At 46.8% G+C, this 25,947-nt stretch overlaps 3 protein-coding genes and 1 pseudogene across 11 annotated transcripts in view; 2 read left to right on the top strand and 2 right to left on the bottom strand.

Annotated features, from left to right (window-relative positions):
- The window catches only part of DNHD1 (dynein heavy chain domain 1), a 79,231-nt gene extending 77,094 nt beyond the window's left edge, over window positions 1–2,137 (bottom strand). Inside the window, exons 1-2 of the mRNA XM_011954319.1 lie at window positions 2,052–2,137; window positions 758–1,948 (exon numbers count right to left, since the gene is read on the bottom strand). Coding sequence (XP_011809709.1) covers window positions 758–1,503 — 746 coding nt within the window. The 5' untranslated portion in view covers window positions 1,504–1,948; window positions 2,052–2,137. The remainder of the gene's footprint in view (window positions 1–757; window positions 1,949–2,051) is intronic.
- On the bottom strand, window positions 1,480–18,776 carry TIMM10B (translocase of inner mitochondrial membrane 10 homolog B (yeast)). 4 transcript variants are annotated; one of them, XR_001003148.1, is made up of 5 exons: window positions 18,687–18,764; window positions 18,413–18,508; window positions 17,979–18,223; window positions 2,052–2,134; window positions 1,480–1,595 (listed from the first exon to the last, which is right to left on the bottom strand). XR_001003148.1 is itself a non-coding variant. In XM_011954320.1 (3 exons), the coding sequence occupies exons 1-3, from the start codon at window positions 18,714–18,716 to the stop codon at window positions 18,047–18,049; spliced, it is 303 nt and encodes a 100-aa protein (XP_011809710.1). In that variant the 5' UTR covers window positions 18,717–18,776; the 3' UTR covers window positions 15,650–18,046. The 4 variants fall into 4 exon arrangements, 1 of the variants encoding a protein (XP_011809710.1); XR_001003149.1 differs by lacking the exons at window positions 1,480–1,595; window positions 2,052–2,134 and adding an exon at window positions 7,144–7,272; XR_001003147.1 differs by lacking the exons at window positions 1,480–1,595; window positions 2,052–2,134 and adding an exon at window positions 15,650–17,425.
- Window positions 10,996–12,188, top strand: LOC105520541 (annotated as a pseudogene).
- ARFIP2 (ADP-ribosylation factor interacting protein 2) lies at window positions 18,680–23,736 on the top strand. 6 transcript variants are annotated; one of them, XM_011954323.1, is made up of 8 exons: window positions 18,680–19,003; window positions 19,782–19,922; window positions 20,173–20,269; window positions 20,990–21,108; window positions 21,289–21,510; window positions 22,060–22,217; window positions 22,366–22,540; window positions 22,986–23,736. In XM_011954323.1, exons 2-8 carry the CDS (start codon window positions 19,824–19,826, stop codon window positions 23,139–23,141), a joined length of 1,026 nt encoding a protein of 341 aa, XP_011809713.1. In that variant the 5' UTR covers window positions 18,680–19,003; window positions 19,782–19,823; the 3' UTR covers window positions 23,142–23,736. The 6 variants fall into 6 exon arrangements, with proteins under 6 accessions (XP_011809713.1, XP_011809714.1, XP_011809716.1 ...); XM_011954324.1 differs by having other exon boundaries at window positions 18,787–19,003; window positions 19,822–19,922; XM_011954325.1 differs by having other exon boundaries at window positions 18,891–19,003; window positions 19,822–19,922; window positions 21,038–21,108.
- The last annotated feature ends 2,211 nt before the right edge of the window (window positions 23,737–25,947 follow it).

Here is a 25,947-nt window from a genome sequence, read left to right as displayed (position 1 = left end):
GTCAGGAGGCTGAGGCAGGAGAATCACTTGAACCCGGGAGGTGGAGGTTGCAGTGAGCCGAGACCACGCCATTGCACACCAGCCTGGACAACAGAGTGAGACGCCATTGCACACCAGCCTGGGCAACAGAGTGAGACTCCATCTCAAAAAAAAAAAAAGAAACAAAAGAAAAAAATAATCACTCAAGGGGCCAGAGTGCCCACATTGGCAGGACAAGAAGACTCTGGAAGGGTCAAAATGAAATTCTATCCAGTAGTGCTGCCAACTCCACTCTGCCTTGGAGCTGTTTTAACCCACATACATGTGGTAAGGACACTCAGACATGCATTCCCTAGGGGTACCTTGAGGGAAAGACCCAGCATCCAGGAATCAACTCACGGTAGGCCTGGGCAATGTTAAGTGATTATGAATGAATTATAGAAAAAGAATTAAGGAGACTTCTGGCATCATCTAAGAAAGAAGCCTGGAAACTGAAAAGTCAAGCTGTTATTCTAAAGCTTTGGCTGCCTCATAACTGACTTCTGATTTTCATTAATTTCTGTATTTCTCCATGGGGATTAACACTAACACCACTGGGTTTATTTTGCAGAGAAAAAAGGAAGAGAAAAGTAGCCTCACACTAGCTTTGCGTGGAGTTGGGCTAATCCCTATGATCAACAGAGAGCTGGATCTAAATTTCCAAGTGGCCCTACAGGCACCCATAAAACAGCTCCTTTTTCTCCTCTGCTCAAAGCCCTAGACTGAGTCCCTCACTTACCTGGTCTCTTTTCTTCCAACAGGCTCCTCCTCTGCATTGTCAGTGTCACTGCTTTCATACTGTACAGGGATGTCCGTTGCCAGTGCCAAGGGAAGGAGACTAAGTCCATCCAGCCACACAGCCTCTTCTAGGGCCACCTGAGCACCAACAATGCCCAGGCAGCGCTGTAGCTCGGGCAGTGTCAATGGTCGCAGCCAGGTGGCCAGCTCCTCCTTTACTTGCTGCCTACTCCACCGGGCCTGCACAAAAGGGCAAGCTGGGCATGGGGGCCTGTGATGAAGCCTCTGCTTCTGGGGACAGCAGTCAGCATGGGAAGCACTGTCTAACAAAGAGCTGTCTGGAGGAAAGGCCTGGTTAATGGCACCTAGCAGGTCCAGATGGAGGTGGGTTTGGACCCAGGGTGCCCAGCAGTACAGCTGCTCCAGGAAGGGCAGAAAATCAAGGTGGCCAACTAGCAACTCACGATATGGAGGCAGTAGACCCAGTACTGCATGCAGATAGCGCCAAGCTGCAGGGCTACTGTCCTGCAACACAGCTGAGAACAGAGTTCGGAGCTCAGCTAGCAGGAGTTCCAGCACCGTGGGCTGCTCTGACTCAGTCGCTGGCTTCACGAACTGCCTCTGTTTCTGCTGACAGGCCAAGGGCTCTTCTTTGCTGTCCAAGACACATATGGAGTGCCAAGACTTAAGGGCATCAGATGATGTCTCATCAGAAGACAAACCTACCCTCTTCTCCTCTGGGACCATGAGGAGCTGGGCATTCAACTGCTGTCGAAGTGACCTTGCCCATAGCTCAGGCTCCAACTGCCAGTTCCAGGATGCCAGATGCCAGGCCTCACCTGCATGGGACAGCCCAGGAGAGGGGCCAGAGAAGGGACCTCAAGTTCTGGGCAGGGGATGGTCAGAGTCAATGGGGTCAGGAAGAAGAAAGGACCTGGGACAAGGAAATAGATGGAGCTACAGAGCAGAGCCAGATCAGCAGAGAGCCTTTCCTGAGACCCTCAGGTCCTCCCTACTGCTTCCCCAAAGACTCTGGTAAGGAGCAGGCCTAAGACAGAGGTGAGAGCCCTCCCAGCAGAAGAGTTCCTTCTTACCTCCCAATACCCTGTCCCCCTCACCTGGCCTAGCGGATTTAGGAGGCAAGGCAAGGGAAGAGAGCCCGAACTTCTGATGAGGTTTCATGGAAGAGTGCCTGCTGGAGCAGTGAATGAACTTAGACTTGAGTTCCAGTCCGAGGCTCACCCTAATCATAGCCACCCATACACGGAGAGACTGGCACACACACGTGCAATCACCTGAAGAGGCAAACTGACACACCGACAGAGTTCACTCTGAACCTCAGTCACAGCAAGAAATCTGCACTGGAGCTGGCGATCGCCTGAAAAACGGGTTAACAGGTCGTCACTCAGAGGCTGCAAAGCCCCAGTCCCATGACATCTTCGCCCACAGGCTAAGGAGGTCGTGAAGACAGAAAGTCGAGGAGCAGGCACGGCAAATGACGGTCAGGATGCGGGTAGGGGAAGACGTTAAGAAGGGGCAAAGGAGGGGGGCTGGGAACGCGGGGAAGAGGAGGCGGACTCTGTGGGAGGGGGTCCTGAGCGCAGGGGCGAGAGCCGGTCCTGGGGAACAAAGAGAAACGGATCCCGAGCCGAGGACTCACCCCGCAGCTCCACCCGCACCCAGCAGTTAGAACCGTTACAAGATCCCAGACTTTGCCAGGAACATCCGGGGGAGCCAGAAAGAGGAGGGGCCAGGATCCGATATGGGCGGGGCCGAGAGGGGAGAGCCCGAGCCAGGAGGGGCCGAACCAGGCCGAACCTGTGGGCTGAGGCTTGCCTGGGACAGGGACCTGCAGGGGACCAGGCCGGGTCTGAACGTGCAGCACGATTGACTCAGGAGACTAGCAATCCAGAGGGTGTCGTAAGCAGGTGTTTATATCCATATACTGTCTAAACTAGTGCCAGGTCTTTGGTATGTCTTTGGTACTTCCCCATCCCCAGCCCCAACGTATCCATTTACCCTATCCCACCTCCCCACGAGAAGCCCGAATAAAACAAAATCCTTGATCTCAAGGAGATCAACATATATTTGGCACGGGGGGAGGGATTTTTGGGGGGAGAGCTTACGGAGGGGCTTTTTAAAAATTAAGTTGAATGAGGCCGGGCGCAGTGGCTTACACCTGTAATCCCAGCACTTTGGGAGGCCGAGGCGGGTGGATCACGAGGTCAGGAGATCGAGACCATCCTGGCTAACACGGTGAAACCCCGTCTCCACTAAAAATACAAAAAAAATTAGCCGGGCGTGGTGGTGGGCACCTATAGTCCCAGTTACTCCGGGAGGCTGAGGCAGGAGAATGGCGTGAACCCGGAAGGTGAGATCGCGCCACTGCACTCCAGCCTGAGCGACTGAGTGAGACTCCGTCTCAAACAAACAAACAAAAAAGTGAATGATTAAAATAAAAAAAACAAATTCAGCCCCACCTCTCCTCTGAAATCCAGATTACTATATCCAACTGCCTACTTAATGTCTCCACTTGGAGAGCTTATAGGTATCTCAAACTTAAAATGTCCAAAAGCAAGCTCCTAACCACCCTCTCCCCACCGAAGAAACGCTGCTCCTTTCACTGTCTGCCCCACTTCAGTCAATGGCAAATCCATCCTTTCTGGTTTCTTACATCAAAACCCTAGAGTCAGCTTTGAGACCTCTTCCAAACCCCTTCTCTACCCCTCCTTCTCTTTCTCTCTGTCTCTCTCCATAAGTAATCCTTCAGGAAATTCTGTTGGTTGTACCTTCAGAATATATCCAGAATCCAACTATTTCCCACAATCTTAAGTATGACAACCTTGGTCTATGCTGCTGTCATTTCTCACCTGGGTTTTCCACAGCCCTCGAACTGTTCTCCTTGCCTCAAACCCTTCTCATGCTTCTCATCATTGCCCCTATAATCTATTCTTTTTAGAGCAGCCAGTGATCCTTTTCAAATATAGGCTGATCCTATCACTCCTCTGCTCAAAGCTCACTAATGCCCCCTTATCTAATTCCTTCAACTGAAGGCCAAAGTCCTATCATGGCCTACAAATTGCTGATAACTGCCTGCTACCTCTGTAGCCTTCTCTGTCCATATTCACACTCTACTACAGCTGTGCCTGCATCACACCAGACATACTCCCACCTCACAGACTACATACATGCTGTGCTGTCTGCTTATGTATCAGTTTGGAGATACACAAGTTATGATTGTTATTTTTTTGTAGAGACAGGGTCTCACTATGTTGCCCAGGCTGGTCTTGAGCCCCTGGCCTCTAGCAATCCTCCCACCTCAGCCCCCTAAAGTGCTGGGATTACAGGTGCGAGCTATCATGCTTGGCTGTGATGGTTCATTTTATTTGTCAACTTGACTGAGCTAAGAGATGCTCAGATAGCTGGTAAAGCATTATTTCTGGGTGTGTCTTTGAGGGTATTCCTGGAAGAGATTAGTATTTGAATAGGTAGACTAAGTAAAGATCATCCTCACCAATGTGGATGGACATTGTACAGTCTGTTGCCTAAACAGAATTTAAACAGGCAGCTGGTGGATTTGCTGTTTTAGCTGAGACATTCATCTTCAGTCCGTGGACATCAGTGCTCCTGGTTCTCAGGCCTTCAAACTTGGATTGAATTACACCACCAGATTTCCTGGTTCTCTAGTTTGTAGACAGCAGATTGTGGGACTTCTCAGCCTATCAGTTCTGTTTCTCTGGAGAACCCTCACTAATACACAAGTTTTCTGGAGCTGCATAACAAGTTATAACAAACTAAGCAGCTTAAAAACAACACCTACTTAGTATCTCATAGTTCTGTAGATCAGATGTCCAGCATGACTTGACTGGATTCTCTGCTCAGGGTATCATAAGCCTGAAGTCAAGATGTTGACCGGGCTACTCATCTGGTGGCTCTAGCGGGTGGGGGGTGTGGGGGTATCCACTTCCAAGCTCTTATGGTTGTTGGCAAGATTCGGTTCCTTGGCCGGGTGCGGTGGCTCAAGCCTGTAATCCCAGCACTTTGGGAGGCCGAGGCAGGCGGATCACAAGGTCAGGAGATCGAGACCATCCTGGCTAACACGGTGAAACCCCATCTCTACTAAAAAATACAAAAAAAAAAAACTAGCCGGGCGAGGTGGCGAGCGCCTGTAGTCCCAGCTACTCGGGAGGCTGAGGCAGGAGAATGGCGTGAACCCGGGAGGCGGAGCTTGCAGTGAGCTCAGATCTGGCCACTGCACTCCAGCTTGGGCGACAGAGTGAGACTCCATCTCAAAAAAAAAAAAAAAAAAAAGATTCGGTTTCTTGCAGTTGTAAGACTGATATCCCTGTTTTCTTCATGGCCACTAGCCAGGAGCCACTCTCAGGTCCTAGGGGACACCTGTCTTCCTTGACATGTGGTTCCTCCATTTTCAAGCCAACAATAGTGCCTCAAACTCTTCTTATGCTTCACACTTTTCTGATGTCCCCTTCTGCAACCATAAAGAAAACACTCTGCTTTTAAAGGGCTCATGTGGCTCATATGATTAGATCAGGCCCACCCAGACAATCGCTCTTACAGTCAACTATGCTATATATTATAATCTAATCACGTAAGTAAAATTTGTCATATTCACAATTCCATGGAATATGCAGGATATACTAGGGAGATATATACTAGAGAGCAGGAAATCTCAGAGACAGTGATCCCCAACCTTTTTGGCACCATGGACCAGTGTAGTGGAAGACAATTTTTCCACGGACCAGGGGAGGAGTTAATGGTTTCGAGATGATTCAAATGCATTACATTTATTGTGAGCTTTACTTATTTTATTATTGCATTGTAATATATAATAATTATACAACTCACCATAATGTAGAATCAGTGGGAGCCCTGAGCTTGTTTTCCTGCAACTAGATAATCCCATCTGGGGGTGATGGGAGACAGTGACAGATCATCCGACATTAGATTCTCATAAGGAGCATGCCACCTAGCATGTGCCGTTCACAATAGGGTTCATGCTCCTATGACAATCTAATGCCACCACTGATCTGACAAGAGGCAGAGCTCAGGTAATAACGTGAGTGATGGAGAGTGGCTGTAAATACAGATGAAGCTTCATTTGCTCACCCACCACTCACCTCCTGCTATGTAGCCTGGTTCCAAACAGGCCATGACTGGTACCAGTCTGAGGCCTGGGGGTTGGGGACCCCGATCTAAAACTTCTACCTACCACACAAATGCTGTAATAAAAAGACCCAAAATATCATGGCTTAAACATGATAGTTTATTTTTTTCTCTCACGTAACCATCCAAATATAAGTACTCTGAGGCTACCATGGTAGCCTTTAGTTGTTCTGCCTTCTCGAAGGAAGTAGTTCTCATCTTTAAGGTCCAGAGTAATTTACCACCATGTGCCGGGTCCCATCCCAACTAGTAAGATGGAGGGAAAAGGAAAGGAGAAGGCATACCCTTTAAGGGCACAGCCTGGCAACTGCATACATCAATCACATGACCAAACCTAGCTGTAAGGAAAGCTACAAAATCTAATCTTTATTTTCAGTGGTCATATGCCAAAAGAAAATTTAGAGGTTCTTTTCGTAAAGAAAGAGGGAGACAGTGGATACTAGGGAACCATTAGTGGCTTACACAACTAGTTGAACAATAGAAGAGTGAACACTTCTTCAAGATGCTCTCAAGGCTTACTCTTTCATTTTAATTCTCTGCTCAAATGTCACCTTATTAGTGAGTTCTTCCCTAACTGCCCAACAGAAAATAGCAACTCTCTCCCCAACATTTTTATTCTCTTTACCTGCATTACTTCTCTCCATAGCACTTATTACCATTTCATATAAATACTTATTTATTTCCTATTTCCCCTGACTAGAAATATAAGCTCCATGGTAGCAGAGATTCTGATTGCTGCCTACTCTATCCCCATCTCCTATACTAGGCACCATGAGTACGTGATCAGAAAATATTTGTGGAAAAAAATACATGAATGTATAACAATCTTCATTTGTGAGTAAGAAGATAGGCTCTGGAATCAGACTGCCTGGATTGAAATCCTAACTTCATCACTTACTAGTCATGGGATATTTTACCTCAGTTTCACTTTTTGAAAATGAAGATAATAATGTCTACCTTATAGTATTGTTGTGAGGATTAAGTGAATTAATGCACATAAAATGCTTTAGAATAGAGCCTGGTAAGTAGTTGACATTTGATATAATTGTTAAGTATTTGATTGTTATTCATTTTGACATAACCATGAACAAGACAAAGGATTCAGTGAGGGCATGAATAAAGAGCATGGACAACTCTTTCATGAAAGGGCAAGGAAGAGTACCTGAGTCACAACAGGCCTGAAACAAGAAAAAGGTGGGTGCAGTGGCTCATTCCTGTAATCCCAAAACTTTGGGAGACTGAGGTGGAAGGATCACTTGAGCCCAGGAGGTTAAAGCTGCAGTGAGCCGTGATCATACCACCGCACTCCAGCCTGAGCGACAGAGCAAGACCCTGTCTCAAAAAACAAAAACAACAACAACAAAACAAAATCAAAGCTCTTCATACAAAGACAGAAAGGATTTCTGTTCAGTAAGCTCTGCTGAACCCTCAACACTGCCTAAAACTCTGTTTCTTTTGTCAGTTCACTCCTCCATTCTGGGCAATGAGTATTTCAAACCTCTTGTACTCTCTCATCTTCTATTTCCTTCTGCTTTATTCTCAGATGATGACTTTATCTTCTATTTGAAAAAAGGAGATGCTGTATTATCAATCAGCATTCTCCAGAGAAGCAGAATCAATAATATGCATTCATATATAGAGAGATATATTTTAAGAAAATGGCTAACACATGTGTGGGGGCTAGTAAGTCCAAAATCTGTAGGGCAGGCTGGCATGATAGAAACTCACACAGAAGTTAATGATGCAGTCTTATTTTTTCCTCTTAATTTTTTAAAATTTTTACTTTTTTAGAGACAAAACCTCACTCTGTTGCCCAGGCTGGAGTGCAGATCATAGCTCGGTGAAACCTTGAACTCCTGAACTCAAGCAATCTTTCCATCTTGGCCTCCAAAGCATTCGGATTACAGGTGTGAACCACTGCACCTGGCCCGATGCTGGAGTCTTGAGGCAGAATTTCTTCTTCTCTGGGAAACCTGTTTTACTCTGAAGGCTTTCAACTGACCCACATTATCAAGAGTAATCTCCTTTATTTAAAGTCAACTAAGTGTAGATGTTAGCCATACCTATAAAAATGCCTTCACAGTAACACCCAAATTAGTGTTTGATTAAATAACTGGGTACTATAGCCTAGCCAAGTTGACACACAAAACTAACCATCACACGCTATTTAAAAGGAATTCTCGGGGCCGGGTATGGTAGCTCACACCTGTAATCCCAGCACTTTGGGAGGCCGAGGCAGGCAGATCATGAAGTCAGGGGATCGAGACCATCCTGGCTAACACAGTGAAACCCCAGCTCTACTAAAAATACAAAAAATTAGCCGAGCATGGTGGCCGGCGCCTGTAGTTCTAGCTACTCGGGAGGCTGAGGCAGGAGAATGGTGTGAACCTGGGAGGCGGAGCTTGCAGTGAGCAGAGATGGCACCACTGCGCTCCAGCCTGGGCGACAGAGTGAGATTCTGTCTCAAAATAAAATAAAATAAAATAATAAAATAAATAAAATAAAATAAAAGGAATTCTCTCAATCTCCAAATGCCAAATTTTAAAAACATTTAGATCTGCTCTTATCCATTCCTCCCTCCTTCCTGTTACCAATTAGAGATGCTCTTTCTCTCTCTAAAGGCAAGTTCTATACATTTGTTCTGGGACTATTCTTTCTTGCTTCCTTTCACTCAACAAACATTTACTAAGTATCAACTGCATCAGGCACTGTTTTCAGTGTTTGGTAATATCAGTGTACAAAACAATGTTCAGTTATATCAGTGTACAAAACAGAAACAGTGACAAAAATTCCTGAGTTACAGAGCTTACATTCCAGTGGGAGAGAGATAATAAAGAATAAAATGACACTTTGGAAGGCTGAGGCAGGCAGATCACAAGGTCAGGAGATTGAGATCATTCTGGCTAACACGGTGAAACCTCATCTCTGCTAAAAATACAAAAAACTAAGTAGGTGTGGTGATGGGTGCCTGTAGTCCCAGCTACTTGGGAGGCTAAGGCAGGAGAATCGCTTGAACCTGGGAGATGGAGGTTGTAGTGAGTCGAGATCAAGCCACTGTACTCCAGTCTGGGCAACAGAGCGAGACTTCATCTCAAAAAAAAAAAAAAAAACAAAAAAAAAACAAAAAAGAATAAAATGAATAAACTTACATAGCATGTGATAAGTGATACGTGCTATGGAAAAAAACAAAGCAAAGGGAATCAGGAATGTCTAAGGGGAGTATGGGTTACCATTTAAATAGGATAATCAGAGTAAGCCTTAATAAAAAGGTGACATCTGAGCAAAGACTTGAAGGAAAGGAGGACAGACCTTCTCCCTGTCTTTTGTCTGGTTTGTTTTATTTTGAGACAGGGTCTTGCTCTGCCACCCAGGCTGGAGGGCAGTGAGGTGACCACGGCTCACTGTAGCCTCAAATCTCCCGAGGTCAAGCAATCCTCACACCTCAGCCTCCTAAGTAGCTGGGACTACAGGCATGTGCCACCATGCCCAGCATATTTTGGTTTTTGTAATTTTTTTTTTTTTTTTGTAGATATGGGGGTCTCACTATGTTCCCCAGGCTGGTCTCGAACTCTTGAGCTCAAGCAATCCTCCTGCCTTGGCCTCCCAAACTGCTGGGATTATAGGTGTGAGTCACCATGACAGGTCTGTCTGGTTAATTTTAATTCATCCTTTCGGTTTCAGCTTCAAAATCACTTCCAGTGAAGCTCTCCTTCATTCCTCAAACAGAAAAAGTTTGCACTACTGCATGTTTCCATTACAAGACACATTTCTTAACATTCATCACAGTTGTGATTACTGGTCCTATATTAACCTTCACATAACTACGTTAAGTTCCAAGAGAACACGGATTAAATGTTCTTGTTCAGCTCTGTATCTGCAGGGCTTACGCTAAAATTGGTAACACCAGTCACTCAAATATCTATGGAATATGTGAATATATAGATGAATGTGGGGCATACCCAGAAAAGGAAAAACAGAATCTCTATTACATATAACTAAGCTAATTCCTAACTAATCAAAAGTGGTCCAGACTCAAGACAAAAAGCTATTAGGAAGCACTCTGTTGAGCCTGTGTCTCTGTGCTGGAGCTGGAGGGGCTCCTTTTTTAAAAATTACATTAAAAAAATGTTGAAGTGTAACAACAAAAGCTGTTAGGAGACTGCTGCTGTAATCTGTATAAGAGCTGATAAAATTTTAAGGGGCCGGGCGCAGTGGCTCACACCTGTACTCCCAGCACTTTGGGAAGCCGAGGCAGGTGGATAACCTGAGGTCAGGAGTTTGAGACCAGCCTGACCAACATGGTGAAACCCCATCTCTACTAAAAATACAAAAAGTAGCTGGGTGTGGTGATGGGCACCTGTAATCCCAGCTGCTTGGGAGGCTGAGGCAGGAGACTTGCGAGGCGAGGCAGAGGTTGCAGTGAGCTAAGATTGCATCACTGCACACTAGCCTGGGCAGAGCAAGACGCCATCTAAAAAAAAAAAAAAAGAAAGAGCTGATAAAAGTTTGGTTAAGGTAATAACAATGAAGATGGAGAGAAGGAAAAGGGTTCAAGAGATATTTAAGCAGAACTATAGGACTTAGAAATTAGGTGGAAACTATGGAAACTAGAATGGCAGAGTGATTTGCTCCAGATGGGGTCTTTTAGATGTTGGCTGATCTGTGACTTTATTAAGGGTAGAAGATACCACCTACTGAGATTTTGGGTGTAAAACATCTTTAAATCATTGACATAACATCAAAGGTTAGATGTGCAGGTTCACTTCTGTCTCTTCTGATAAAAAGCCTTTCTCTTAGTTATATTAATAGTAAATTCAGCTGGGAGGAGATTCAAAGATGTTCATTCAACAAATATTTGTTGAGCACACATTATATGCCAAGCACTGTGATAAGGATACAATGGTGAGCAATACAGTCATGGACTCTGACTTTATGAGGTATACAATGAAACACCATTAAAAGCACTACACACCGGCTGCTTGCTTTGCTCCATGCCTCCTCGACGAAGCCCCTGTCATAGCTGCCGCCAAGCCTGCCACCACCACCTCTGAGCAGATGACTGTGCCACCCAAGTATGCCAATCTTGGCAAATCTGCCAGGAATGTCTTCACCAAGAGCTATGGATATGGCCTAATAAAACTTGATTTGAAAACAAAATCTGAGAATGCATTGGAATTTGTAAGCTTAGGCTCAACCAACACTGAAATTCACCAAAGTGACAGGCAGTCTGGAGACCAAATACAGATGGACTGAATATGGCCTGATGTTTACGAAGTGAAACACACAACACTAGGACTGAGATTACTGTGGAAGATCATCTTGCAAGTGGACTGAAGCTGACCCTCGATTCATCCTTGTCACCTAACAGTGGGGGAAAATGCTAACATCAACACCAGGTACAAGCAGGAGCACATCAACCTGGACTGTAACCTGGATTTTGACATCGCTCGGCCTTCAATCTGGGGCGCTCTGGTGCTGGATTACAAGGGTGGCTGGCTGGCTACCAGATAAATTTTGAGGTTGCAAAATCCTGAGTGACCCAGAGCAACTTTGCAGTTGGCTACAAGTCTGATGAACTCCAACTTCACACTAATGTGAAAATGGGAGAGTTTGGTGGTTCCATTCACCAGAAGGTAAATAACAAGTTGGAGACCACTGTCAATTTCACCTGGACAGCAGGAAACAGTAACACTGATACAGTTTGTCTGTGTCCCCACCCAAATCTAATCTTGAATTATGGCTCCCATAATTCCCATGTGTTGTGGGAGGGACCTGGTGGGAGATAACTGAATCATGGGGGCAGTTTCCCCATACTGTTCTCATGGTAGTGAATGTCTCACGAGATCTGATGGTTTTATAAGGGGAAACTCCTCTCACTTGGCTCTCATTTTCTCTCCTGCCTACCACCATGTAAGATGTGACTTTCGCCTTCCACCACAATGGTGAGGCCTCTCCAGCCACGTGCAACTATGAGTCCATTAAACCTTTTTCTTTATAAAATACCCATTCTCAGGTATATCTTTACCAGCAGTGTGAAAACAGACTAATACAAACACTTACTTTGGAATACCCAAGTATCTGATCAACCCTGACACCTCCTTCTTGGCTAAGTGAACAACTCTTGCCTAATAGGTTTAGAATACACTGAGACCCTCAAGCCAGGTATCAAAATGACACTGTCAGCTGTCCTGGACGGCAAGAATAACAAAGCCAGTGGTTACACACTAGGTCTGGAACTGAAATTTTGAGCATAAATACTGTACCATTATTTACTTTTACATTATTTTGCAGCAGAGCTACCTTTAGAATTTAGTGTATCTTTTACTGTATGTTTGGGATGCAAGCATTGCTAAATGTTAAGACTTTCAGGCTAAGTATGTTAGATTTCCAGGCTAAAGATAATTCAGTTTTAAAATGTTACCCTTTCAGATAGAGAAGAAACCCAATTCCAAAAAACGTCCTTTCAGCTATAGACTTGGGGAGGCAACTTGGTGGCCCCTCCTCAGAAGCCAGTTTTCTTTTTTATCTAGAAATGACTGCATGTGGAAGTTGATAATATGTAGGCATTTTATAAATTCATATTGAGTAAATGAATGAAATTGTGACTTCCCGAGAATTGAACCTTGGTTTCCTAACCCTAATTAATGATAGGCTTGTTGCTTGATGGTGTGTGCAAACTCACTTGAAAGGGACTCTTTTAGACAGATCTTCATGATCTGTTTCCACCCCAGTTAATCATCACCTCTTTTACACCGAAATGTCTGCAGGGTGTGGTAACTGTTTGTTTTGTGCCATGCTGGGGTAAAGAGAGTAGATGTGATGAAGCCAATAACTCAGGACTTAATTCCTTCTCATGCTGTTGTTTTGTGCCCCTCCACCAGAATATGAAATAGCTTCCAGGAGTTCCAGATATAAGTTTGGAAGAATCACATGGTGACAACACTCAGAATCTAAACTGGACTTCTGTTGTATTCTCACCAGTCAATTTATTTTTTAGCAGTTTAATGGGTGTATTTTAGAGTCTTCCATTTTGTGTGAATTTAGATCCTCCCCTTCAAATGCTACAATGAACATCATTCAAAGTAAAATTTGAAAAATATACTGAAAAAAGTGTGATATACCAAAAACATGAGGAATAATGGGAGCTGGAGTCTGGGGAAGAGTTATTTGAGGAAATAGTAACTAGGATCTCAAGAATGAGAAGTAGATAAAGGCAGAAAGCACTGTAGGCCAGGAAGCAGCACATACAAAGGCCTTGAGATGAAACAGTATATGACAATTTAGAGGAGGTGAAAGAAGGCCAGTGTGGCTAGAGCACAGAAGGAAAGAGTGAAGTGTGATTTGATAAATTCAGCAAATAGTATTGACGGTCCATTGTTTGTTACTGATAAGATAAAGCTGGAAGTAGACAGAGGCTGGATCATGCAGGGGTTTGTAGGTCATATTTAGAATCTCAGTTTTTATCCTAAGAATGGCAAGCTATTACAAAGGTTAAGCATTAGTTTTTACTTTATGGCTTGAGTGAAGAAAAGATTGAAGAGACACAAAAGTGTGTATTGGAAGCGCAGCAACTGCAATAATCCTAGTGGGAGATTACGGTGAGGGTGGAGAGAGGTAGTGAGAATCCAGGGATATTTAGAAATGTAAACTCACAAGATTTGGCAATTGAGTGATAGGAAAAAAAGGGAAATGCCTTCTATCTTCTCCAACTGGATGAGTACCAGGCATAGGATAGTTTATTAGGAAACATGTTGAATTTGGGATGTTTTTGAGATACTTAAGTGGAGATGTCAAACATCTTGGAGGAGATCTGGAAGTTACCAGTAACTGAAGTTCAGAGTGGGGATGAAACTGTCCTAGGAAAATTAGACTGAGAAGAACAGGACCTAGAGAAACTTTTAGATTTAAAGGCTGGGAGGAAGATGAGCCTGCAAAGGATGCTAAGCAGCTGTGGTCAAAGAGGTAGTAGTAAAACCATGACAGTACAATAAGATACCAATGGAAGAGTATCAATTATAAGAAACTAGAAAATTATACCAAATGCTACTGAAAAGTAAGGTAGTGAGGTCTGGGAAATAACCACTGGAAGGTGATCACCAAGGTGACCTTGGTAAGAACCATTTCAATAGAATAAGGGTTGTAGAAGTCAAAATGGACTGGGTTGAGGAATGCAAATGGAAAATGACTCGTAAAATGGAGAGGCCCAAACTATCTGTTTTGAGAAGTTTAACTGTGAAGTAGAAAAGATGGAAGCATAACTGGAGGGGAAATGAGATATGAAGTAGTTTATTAACAGGGGAGTCTTTAGCATGTTTAAACACTGATGAGAAGAATTCAGTAAAGTGGAAGTCAAAGATCCTCCAAGAGGGAAGGACTAAGATTCTGAAAACAGGAATAAGCACTGGCCTTAGACAGAGGTATGCTTGCCTTGTTTAGACAAGAAAAACAATGATGCATATGTGTGGGTAAATAAGTTGGAGGATGTTGAGAGAATTACCGATACCTTCTACTTTTGTCTGTGAGGTAAGAAATAGTTACTTGCATAAAGTGAAGATAATGGTGTGGGGGAGTGATAAGAGATTTAAGAATGTTGGTTTGAAATAGTTATTGCAGGGAAAAGTTAAAATGACTAGAAAAATCTAGGACTATGGGGCTGAGACTACATTTGAAGCTGAAAACCATGGATTCATAGTGATATAAATCTGCTCCACAGTTGTTTCCTTGGGTGCCATTTAGCTGTCCAAATGCAGGTACAGATAAGTTTCACTTTATTTAAGGGTTCAAAAAGAGATGAAAGGCAAGGAAATTCAGCCTATTGCACGAAAACCACTAGTTTAAGCTATACAGGAATCTAAAGAAGGAAGGTACTAATGGAAAGTAGAAGCATTGGTTGCAGTGAAATCAGAGAATGATGGAATAGTTCAATAAACCAAGTGGAAGGAATATGGTCAATAAATAAGGTGCAAGTATTTTGAAGATAGAGCAGTTTGTGGTGATGATAATGGCCAAGACATGACAAACAGAGTGAGTGGCCAAGACAGAGTGGAAATCATCAGAGACTGGGCCAAATAACTAAGAGACAAAACACCAAATAAAGTGTCTATGTAAATGTTAAAATATCAAGGAGTGGATAGGAAGACCAAAGGGCTAGCTATTCAGAGTAAAGTAGCAGGAGAGTAGTACTAAATGAGAGTGGTAGACAAGTAATGAGAGGGTTGTATGGATGAACAGCCTCAAAAGAATGAGACTTCGCAAAGGAGTGGGCAGTTCTGAAGTCACAATGGCAGGAACACCAGAGTATCTCCAATGTTTATGTTTATGATAATATGATAAAGCTTGTTAACATCTATTCTTTAGTGCTGTGCTTGGAATATCACATTGCTCCCATTATGCCAATGGCTATCACTTTATGGCAAGACCTGAGGACCAGGTTATGGAAGGCAGAGTGGTGGGAATAAAGTTTTTCTCCTGAACATTGAACATTTTTAGAAACAGGAAAGAACCAGGACAAGAGATTGAGAGTTTAAGAAAGGGATTAAGAGATAGGTCAGACTGATGGACACTTGTTTTTTCATGCCTAGAGGCAGGTTAAGTACAGACAGAAGCTCTCAAAGTTCAAAGAGCACAGGCTTTAGAGTCAGACAGATATATGCTCCTAACTCTTTTTTAGCAATTACTATTATGTGACACGGAAGGACGGGAGCACAGATAATTCACAATGGAAGTTGATTCCAAGGATACACACATATGTTGATGTGGAAGGGTCCTCTCACCAGCAGCACAGTATCACAGGTCCCATCCTCCTGTCTTCTGGAAGTTAAGAAGTTCAAACCTGTTTTACTTGCATTTATATTTCCCAAGGACAGAATGCCACTCAGTGGGTAAGGTCCTAGTCAGCAACTTTTACCTTCCTAACATCTCTGTTCAAGAGATGGCAGCTAAAGGGGGCAAAAAACATGATTGGAACCACTTTTCTCAGTAAGACACTTTGTATAGGCTGGCCGCAGTGGCTCATGCCTGTAATCCCAGCACTTTGGGAGGCTGAGGTGGGCAGATCATAAGGTCAGGAGTTCAAGACCAGCCTGACCAATATAGTGAAACCCCGTCTCTACTAAAAATACAAAAAAATTAGTGGTGGCGCATGCCCGTAATCCCAGCTACTTGGGAGGCTGAGGCAGGAGAATTGCTTGAATCCGGTTGGCAGAGGTCGCGGTGAGCCTAGATCGCGCCAATGCACTCCAGCCTAGGCAACAGAGCGAGACTGTCTCAAAAAAAAAAAAAAAAGAAAAAAGAAAAAGAAACTGTGTATAAAAGGGCCTTCTGGCACATTCTGGATTCTTGCTTCCTGATCTGTTAAGTGAGGCTAATACCTCTTACTTATAGTTGTGGTAAAGATAAAGCATGATATCTATGAAAATCAGAACCTACACAAAGTGGCTGCTTAATAAATACTATCTTAAGAGGCAGCCTGGTGTGTTAAAATGAACATGGACTTTAAAGTCAGATCTGCACTTTAATACCCTACTTGAGAATTTCAATTTTCCGCACTGTAGATAGGATAGAACATCTGCTTTGTGGGTAGTTGTAAGAAGTTTTAAAATTATTACTGTGGAAACCAATGTCTAAGAGCTTCAATTCCTCTAAATCACAAAACAGGGTCACCTGATGAGGGTGGGGTATGGGATTAAAGACAGCCATGAAGGTGTAAAATAACTGCCATGGTAATTAGAGAAGGAAATGGACCAGGAACCCATAAAGGTGCGTGTTGGTGTGAGGACTAGGCCGAGGTTGGAGGCCTTGAATATTTAGTGGCATTCATTACACAACTGTTTTTCTCTAGCAGGAATAGAAAAGACAGAATAAGTGGAATGATACAAAAAGGTGGCCAAGGGTGGCAAGAAAATGGGGTGATGGAATGATATGCTATTCAGGCTGCTGAATACAGAAGTAAATTACACAAAGTTGGGGGGCAGGGGAGGCAATAATGAGAAAAGAATGGAGAGGCTGGAATTAGAAATTACAGAATGTACTCAATGAGACCAATGTGGGGCAGATGATGGAAAGCTGGAATTAGGAGATTCTAGACAAGCAGTGAAACATTAAGGTAGCATTAAGGAAGTCCCAAAGATTTCGTTTTATCCTTTTTATCATAACCATTGCCATCTACTTCTCCCTTCAGTTTCTCTTCCTCAGATTTGGCTGTATTGCAGAATATGGTCCCCAACTTTCTCCCTTCCCGATTGCCCGTGAAGACAAGCACACAGACCTTTGTTCAAAGGTTTTACTGCTCATCCTGAGAAGACTGTACATACTAAGAAAGTAACAACCTGGGGAAATGGCTGAAGTTCCAAGACTCCAGACTTCTTACAGGTTTCATCTCTCTTCTGTGGCCACTAATTTTCAAGGAGGCAGTGCCCAAAAGCCCTGTGATTTTTTGATCCATTGTACTTCGACAGCTTCTCCTTTCCCTAGATCCAGCAGAATTCTAGACCTATAAGACACAGTTCACAAAACAACAGTTATGAACCAACAAATACTTGGTTCACGGTTATAAGCCATTGAAGTCAGTCAGACTTAAGGACAACTAGACAGAGCTCCCATTTTCTGTCACCTGGGCAGGAACCAATCTCCTGTTGTATCAAATGGCCTTCTGGTACATTCTGGAATCTTGCTTCCTCATCTGTTTAGTGAGGCTAATACCGCTTACTCGTAGTTTTGTTGTAAAGATAAACTAAGATAAAGCCTGACATATTACTCATTTTAAAATTGTACACACAGACCCCACTTTAACCAGATGCCTGCAAATACTCAGGTTTTCCTTCTACATATAGAAGACAATTTATCAGCTGCCAGGGCTGAAGCCAGCAGATATGGCTAAACGACAGAACAAAGGATTATGCCAGTAAAGCATGCAAAGCTTCCTTGCCCAGAATATAAATCAAACAGAGTAAAAAGCGACCATATTGGCTCCAGGAAAAGGAGCAAGGACACCCAGCTTTCAGGCAACCTCGAATTCTCTCCGTTTAGGATTCACCAACCCTAAGGTCCACTGGGTCCTTCAATCTGAGGGTCCATCCAGGGCCTTCCCTCCTGGGATTGGTGATGGCTAGCTGCCTGATGGAGAGACCCCAGGCTGCTCAGCAGCAATGCCTGGCACAGCCGAGGCAGCCTCGTAGTCTGCGATGCGGCGCTGTACCAGGGCAGGCATGAGCTGCACGTAAGCGGCCATGAGGCGGTGGTTGGAATGGATCAGCTTCCCAGCACAGCTGTGCAGACAGGCCTCCTAGAAGGAAGACAGGGTTTAAGCGGAGGATAAAGGTGTCCTGTCGGGCCCGCCTCCTTCCTTCCCCATGCACAGCCTAGGGGTGAGGGTCTGGGAAGGCCAGGACCAGAGGTAGGGGAAGTGGGGTGAGGAGGGAAGCAGTCTACCGCTAAACTGTTTGCAGCGTAACCTCCTTACACAGTTCCCCACCTCCTCAGCGTCCAGAGCTCGGTGGTGCAAGCTGGGCACACAACGCTGGAAGCAGAGTTCTGTCATCCGATTGTAGACCAACAGGAAGTCACGCAGCTGGGAGAAAACGGGGACCACACTTCTACTCAAGGTCGCGCCGCCCAAAGTTTCCCAGGCCCGCGCACCATAACCCGAAGTTTCCAGCCCTCAGATCCCTGGCTCTATGGGGTTTCGGCGATGTGTGCAGGAATGCGAGCTGAACGTCTGGCCCCGAAATGACTTAGTCCTCACTCACGTTTCTCAGTTGCTGTTGTTGCTGCTCCATCACGCCACGGGCGCATGCCCTACGCCACTTCCGTTTCAGCTTCTCGGTGCCGCCCAGGAAGTAACCCTTCGCTGCTCTCGAGAACCAAGCTAGAGTATCGCCCTGCCGCGGCTGCGACGTCACCTCCGCCCTTATAATCTGCGACGTGGCCGGCTTCTTCTGCCCGGAAAGGACGTCACTTCCGCCGAGTCCCTGACCTGCTGCTAGGATCGCGACGGGAACTGGAGCCCGAGGTCCCCGCGCGGCCCGGGCCTGGCGCCCTGAGGGGAAGAGCGGCCCGGCCCGAGGTGAGAGGGACATGCTTGGGCGACGGGAAGTTGAACGCACAAACCTGTCCAGAGGGCAAGATGCCCCGAGCCCTAGGGAAGGATGAGGACACACCTGATGTCCAGGTGTATGGGAGTGGGGGCGGGGACTCACATACCTGGGAGACATAACTGACTGTGGAAGGGATCACCGATATCCTGGGAAAGACATGCTTTTGCCAGAGACTGGGAACATACACCAACTGATCTAACTGAGGTCTGGTGGGGAGGGCCCGAGGAAGAGGAGGTGTATGAGACGGAGGAGGGGAGACCCCATGAAGGAAGGGGGAAGAAACACTAAAGGAGTGAGAAAGGCCAAGCAATGGAGAACAAACCTGAATGGGGGGTGAAGACCTGAGCCTTGGAAAGGGTTCATCTCCTGGTCAGCATAAACACGCCTGCATGGAGATAAGTTCTAAGAGAGCATACTTTCCCTCTTCACTGTTGTGTTTTCATTGTCACAAATAGTGCCTGACACATAGTAGGCACTCACTAAATGTCTGCTGAATGACTGAATGAGTGTAGAATAATCACCAGAGTCCTGGTGAGTTTGGGGGCTTGTGAGAAGACACCCTGCTTTGGTGTGCCTGTGTACAAATGTGCATTTTGGAGGGGAAAAATACATACACCTGAAGAAAGGAATGATGACCAAACGCTGGGACACTCAAACCCTGGGACAGCCTTTAAAGAAATGACAGAGGAGGCCTCCTTCTTCTAGAGTGCTGGCCAGTGCCCAGAACTTCTGTGTTGGGCTTTGCAGGGTGCTGGGGTGGAGAGTTTTACTCCAATACCTTTCCTAGCCATGACGGACGGGATCCTAGGGAAGGCAGCCACAATGGAGATCCCTATCCACGGGAACGGCGAAGCCAGGCAGCTTCCTGAAGATGATGGGCTGGAGCAGGTGCCTCTGTTTGATTCTTCTAATTGTTTCAATTTAGGAATCCAATTTATAAATCCTGGGTTCTCACCCTCCATTCCAGTAGTCTTCCCCTGACTTATCTGACTCCCTTAATTTTACATATCATTTTGATTCTGTGCAGACTTCTCTTGTGTAGTGTCTTTATGATGCTTGAATCCAAACTTGTTCCCACCTCCAAAATGCTTCTGCAGTCCCTATGTTCCTGAAGCAACCCCTCTTCTCTGGCCTATAGGACCTCCAGCAAGTGATGGTGTCAGGACCCAACCTCAATGAAACCAGCATTGTGTCTGGTGGCTATGGGGGCTCTGGTGATGGACTCATCCCCACAGGTATGAATGTTCAGAAACAGGAAGCTTGGGTGGAGGAGGGGACAGGAATGGTTTGGGGAAGCATAGGATATGTCTAGGAAAGCTTGAATTATGTCTGGAGATCTTAGGAACTTCTGCTTGTAGGAACCCCATGGACTCTCCTCAGCCCAAAAGCAACTCCCAGCATTGTTCATCCATTTCCCTTTTGCCACTTGGCCCCTGAAATGGCTCGTTCGTCCTTTCCCTGCCACCACCTGCGTCAAGTTAAGACCTACTTCACAGGAAGTAGCTGCCCCCGCTCTACAGCTTGAGGCTGAGTTGGAACTTTGTGAGGCTTCTCAGAATTTTTAGATTCTAAAGTTTAGAGGAACAAACAGCCCTGAATCTCACACTAAGATTCCACATGGGAATGCAACCAGGTTTCTTGTTATCATGACCCACCATCCTTGACTCCTGCTGCCCCCAAACTCAGTGTATTTTCTTCTGTTTCCTCTGCCCCTATACACCAACAACTCCCTGCAAACCCTTCCTCTGGCCTCCAAGGAGGCCATATGTATATCAGGATTTGGTTATCACTGTGCAAGGTCCAAGTTCCTCCTAGTAAATAGGAGAATCCAGTTGTCTCTAGCATCTCCTTCAGGGAAGTCAATTTCATGTGCTGGGAGAGAAGCATGGGTGGGGCCACAGAGGTAGGTGTCTGGTGTATCAGAGAGGCTGGTGTCAGAGAACTTGATCCTTTAGGGTCTGGCCGCCATCCATCTCACAGCACCACTCCTACTGGCCCTGGAGATGAGGTGGCTCGGGGCATTGCTGGAGAAAAGTTTGACATCGTCAAGAAATGGGGCATCAACACCTATAAGGTAGGATTTGAGCACCTCTCACTTCCCCAGAACTCGTTATGGGTACCTTTTTCCCCTTTCCTCATGATCGTAATATCCCATCTGTGGCTGAGAGTAGGAGCCTGGGCGGTGCTGGGGTAGGTACCTGTTGTGTGGGGAGGCTATTAGGATCTCTGATCTATTCCCCCGTTTCCCAATCAGTGCACAAAGCAACTGTTATCAGAACGATTTGGTCGAGGCTCACGGACTGTGGACCTGGAGCTAGAACTGCAGATTGAGTTGCTGCGTGAGACGAAGCGCAAGTATGAGAGTGTCCTGCAGCTGGGCCGGGCACTGACAGCCCACCTCTACAGCCTGCTGCAGACCCAGCATGCACTGGGTGATGCCTTTGCTGACCTCAGCCAGAAGTCCCCAGAGCTTCAGGTGCCTCACCCAGACCAAAGAGGGTGGGGGAACTGGGCATGGGCCCTCCCAGGCAGTCATTCCTCATCCTCCCTCCCTCCTGCAGCCCACAGGGAGAACCCCTTCAGGGTGGGCCCAGCCCTACCCCCAGCAGCACTCACCTGTGGAGGCAGCCTAAGGGTTTGTACAGAGGTCCAGAAGTTGGAGGGGGTGGGGGAGGGGGCACACTAGGTGCTTCACAAATAACCCCTCTCTGCATTGGGGAGAATGCCTTCAGTGCTCAGCCTAATCAGAGCCCCTGCCCTGCTTGCCACACTAGCTCTTAGACTGTTCCAGTCTTGTGAACTTATCCAAGAATGCCCACCACCCACATTCCTACCCCAGGTATCCCCAGGGTGACCCCACAGACTTTCTAGCTAAAAGAGCCTTGCTAGAGGCAGTCCTTGGTTCACCAAGGTCTTCCAGTTTTGCTGGCTGTTTCCTGCCCGGGGAGGAGGGGAATGAAGGGCTCTACAGCTCCAGTCAGGTAGGTAGTATTATTCAAGGTCTGTTCCTCCCTTCTGCCCTCAGGAGGAGTTTGGCTACAATGCAGAAACACAGAAACTGCTATGCAAGAATGGGGAAACGCTGCTAGGAGCTGTGAACTTCTTTGTCTCTAGCATCAACACACTGGTCACCAAGACCATGGAAGACACTCTCATGACTGTGAAACAGTATGAGGCTGCCAGGTGTGGGCACTGGCAGGGCTTAGGGTTTGGGGAGTTGGCTGGCATGGGTGGAAATTTGGGCATTAGGGGCATAAGAATTCAGGAAGGAAAGGAGAATATGTCTTGAGGATAAAGGGGTGGAGACCAGACTTTATCACCCCCTTCCCAGGCTGGAATATGATGCCTACCGAACAGACTTAGAGGAGCTGAGCCTAGGCCCCCGGGATGCAGGGACACGTGGTCGACTCGAGAGTGCCCAGGCCACTTTCCAGGCCCATCGGGACAAGTATGAGAAGCTGCGGGGAGATGTGGCCATCAAGCTCAAGTTCCTGGAAGAAAACAAGGTGCCTACCCCACCCCCTTGACCCTAGCCCACCTTTCCATCTGTGACACTAACCTTCCCCTCAGACCCTCCCCATTATTGAATGAGGAAATGCAGCCTAGCTAGGGAGTAGAATGTTACCCCCTCAACCCCTGGGCCTTTCCAGATCACCCTCCCTCCAATTCCTGGCCCTTTCCCCTTGGAGGATTTGGCTGCTGGTCCCAGGAACATAACGGAAAAAATCACCCCCTGAGCTGGGGTACCAAAACCCTAGGCTCAACAAATCCAGTGAGGTCTCTTCCATCAGACTGACCCTTCTCTGACTCCCTGGGTAGAGTTCAGCCCCTACCCCAAAAGCACCATCAGAGCAGAGTCGTTGTGCCCCTGGTCTGTGCCTGGGCTCAGGCTCATAGACCCTCAAAAAGGGCGCCTGAGTCCAGCCTTAGCTGACCCTGCTGGACCCCCAGATCAAGGTGATGCACAAGCAGCTGCTGCTCTTCCACAATGCCGTGTCCGCCTACTTTGCTGGGAACCAGAAACAGCTGGAGCAGACCCTGCAGCAGTTCAACATCAAGCTGCGGCCTCCAGGAGCTGAGAAACCCTCCTGGCTAGAGGAGCAGTGAGCTGCTCCCAGCCCACCTTGGCTATCAAGAAGGACATTGGGAAGGGCAGCCCCAGGGTGTGGGAGATTGGACATGGGACATCCCTTGTCACTTGCCCTCTGGCTTGGGCTCCTTTTTCTGGCTGGGGCCTGATACCAGTTTTGCCCACATTGCTATGGTGGGAAGAGGGCCTGGAGGCCCAGAAGCTGTTGCCCTGTCTATCTTCCTGGCCACAGGGCTTCATTCCCAGATCTTTTCCTTCCACTCCACAGCCAACGGCTATGACAAAACCACTCCCTGGCCAATGGCATCACTCTTCAGGCTGGGGTGTGCCCCCTGACCCATGACAGAGCCTCAAAATGCCCTGTCAGCCAATGGCAGCTCTTCTCAGACTCCCCTGGGCCAATGATGTTGCGTCTAATACCCTTTGTCTCTCCTCTATGCGTGCCCATTGCAGAGAAGGGGACTGGGACCAAAGGGGTGGGGATAATGGGGAGCCCCATTGCTGGCCTTGCATCTGAATAGGCCTACCCTCACCCACCCACCCAGTTTAATTGTGCTTAGAGCCCAAGAAGATTGGGATCTAGCACTAGGAATAAACCTTTCATAAAAGCAGGCCCAGCGAGGTCAATTTGTGGGGGACTCTAGGAGGGTGGCCTGGGTGGATACATGCTCAGTCTAATCATACACCAGAACCCTATCAAGTCAAGAGCTGGGGCCAGGCAGCTGAAGTCACAGGTTTCACAGATGGTTGAAGGCCCAGTCTTCTCTCCCAGCCCCAGTTGGAGCAAAAGTTTTATTTGTCCTTTAGCCAGCACCAAGATAGCTATGGATCTTAAGAGCACCAGATGCAGAGGGGGGTGGGTTTGCTGACCATAATGCATTGATTCATACAGCAAATATTTACTGAGTGCTTTCATTTGCCAGGCACTGCGTTAGACCCTGGGGAAACATCAGTAAATAAAACAGGGTCCCTGCCCAAGTGCCTAGGGCCTATTGGGGGAAAGAGACAAGTAACCAGGCAACTACAAAACAGTGATAAGCATTAGGATACAGAAGTACAGGGTGCTATGGGAGCACCAAGGAAGGGCATCTGGCATGGACTGGGGTGGAAATGAGGATGTCAGTTTGGAAGCTGAGACCGGGCTGGGTGCGGCGGCTCACACCTGTAATCCCAGCACTTTGGGAGGCCAAGACGGGCGGATCATGAGGTCAGGAGATCAAGACCATCCTGGCTAACAAGGTGAAACCCCGTCTCTACTAAAAATACAAAAATTACCTGGACATGGTGGCGGGCGCCTGTAGTTCCAGCTACTTGGGAAGCTGAGGCAGGAGAATGGTGTGAACCCAGGAGGTGGAGCTTGCAGTGAGCTGAGATTGTGCCACTGCACTCCAGCCTGGGCAACAGAGCAGGACTCTGTCTCAAAAAAAAAAAAAGAAAGCTGAGACCTGAAGGGTGAGTAGATGACAAACAGGCAGGGCAAAGGGAAGAGCATCCCAGGCAGAGAGGCCAGCATATAATGAAAGCTCTGAATAGGAACTAGGAGGAACTGCTTGGAATGAAAAATGAAGAGGGAATGGCTAGGTGAAGACTGAAGGCTGGTTAAGGACTTTTGCCTGGTTCCCAAAGCTCCTGCTGCAATCAGGTGTTTTAGCTTAAATCTGAACCTTGTGGAGAGGTCACAAGAAAGCTCCCTAACAGCACTTCGGTTTAGTCAGGGCTCAGGTGTCATCACCTGAATACCCTTTGGCCAAGGAAACTAGAATTTTTCAGGATTATCCCCAACTTTGGAAGGTTGGAGGAAGGTTGGAGGAAGGGGACGACCCACTCAGCAGATTCCCATAGTGCAGGGATCCTCACAGGCTGGAGTTTGCCCTTTGTCATGGATATTGCAGCTCCCAGGCAGTCTTCTGGGCTTTGGTCAGCCTGCAGTCATCTGACTAGAGCTTGATTTTTGGGGCAAAGAAGGTGGTCCTCATATGAGCTGCCACTTAACGGGCCACTGGGGATTTTTCAACATGTAAGGTACTGAGTCTCCAAATGCTGGTTGTAGGGCCTAAAAACAGGGCTCACCTCCAGGTTCTGCCCACTTTCTAGCTGAGTGATGAGGGCTAATGTCTGGGGAGCCAGATCCCTATGTTTTCCACTGTAAAATAAGGCCAATAAAAGACGCTACCTACTGACTATGGAATAATATATGTAAAGTGGCTAGTTCTGTGTCTGGCACATAATAACCACTCAGTCCCTGTAAACTGTTGTAATTATTTTCCACTTGGGGCTGCTTTTTGCACAAGGTGATGATTCTGAGAATTGCCCAGTGTCTTTGGTGTGAGGAAGGGAGTCGCTGGATGGTCTGAACTAGAATTTCCCCAGGAGGTGGCTCCTGAAGCACCCAAAGCCTAATCAAATCCCCCACCTTTCTACCCCTTAACTCCTCCCAGAGTTCTGGGTACTGCCCTTCTGCCGCCCAGAGATCGTGCTAAGGTACAGACGGTTTCTACATATTCCTGGTCAGGCGATAGACTAGCATATTCCATAGGAGCACTCCAAGGAAGCCGGAAAGGATGCCTCCAGGAGGCAGGCGGCCCGGACAGGCACCCAGAGTCCGAAATCCCTGCTGCCCCAGCTGCCTTTTCTTGACTGAGTCTCATCTCAGTCCCTGAGACCGACTACACCGCCCTTCCTGGAGCCGGAGGCAGCTGGCGGAGATCCGGGATCCGAGATCCGGGATCCGTCTCGCCGGCTCCCCAGCAGCACCAAGGAGGCAGAGTCCCCAGGAGATTGGGGCGTTGGGGAGGGGCGTGCCGGTGCGGTAGGGTGGGCGGG

This window comes from Colobus angolensis, unplaced genomic scaffold (assembly GCF_000951035.1).
Source record: "Colobus angolensis palliatus isolate OR3802 unplaced genomic scaffold, Cang.pa_1.0 Scaffold381, whole genome shotgun sequence".
Lineage (NCBI taxonomy): Eukaryota > Metazoa > Chordata > Mammalia > Primates > Cercopithecidae > Colobus > Colobus angolensis.
Note: the sequence above shows the minus strand (reverse complement) of the source record. Positions and strands in the feature narration are given on the sequence as shown.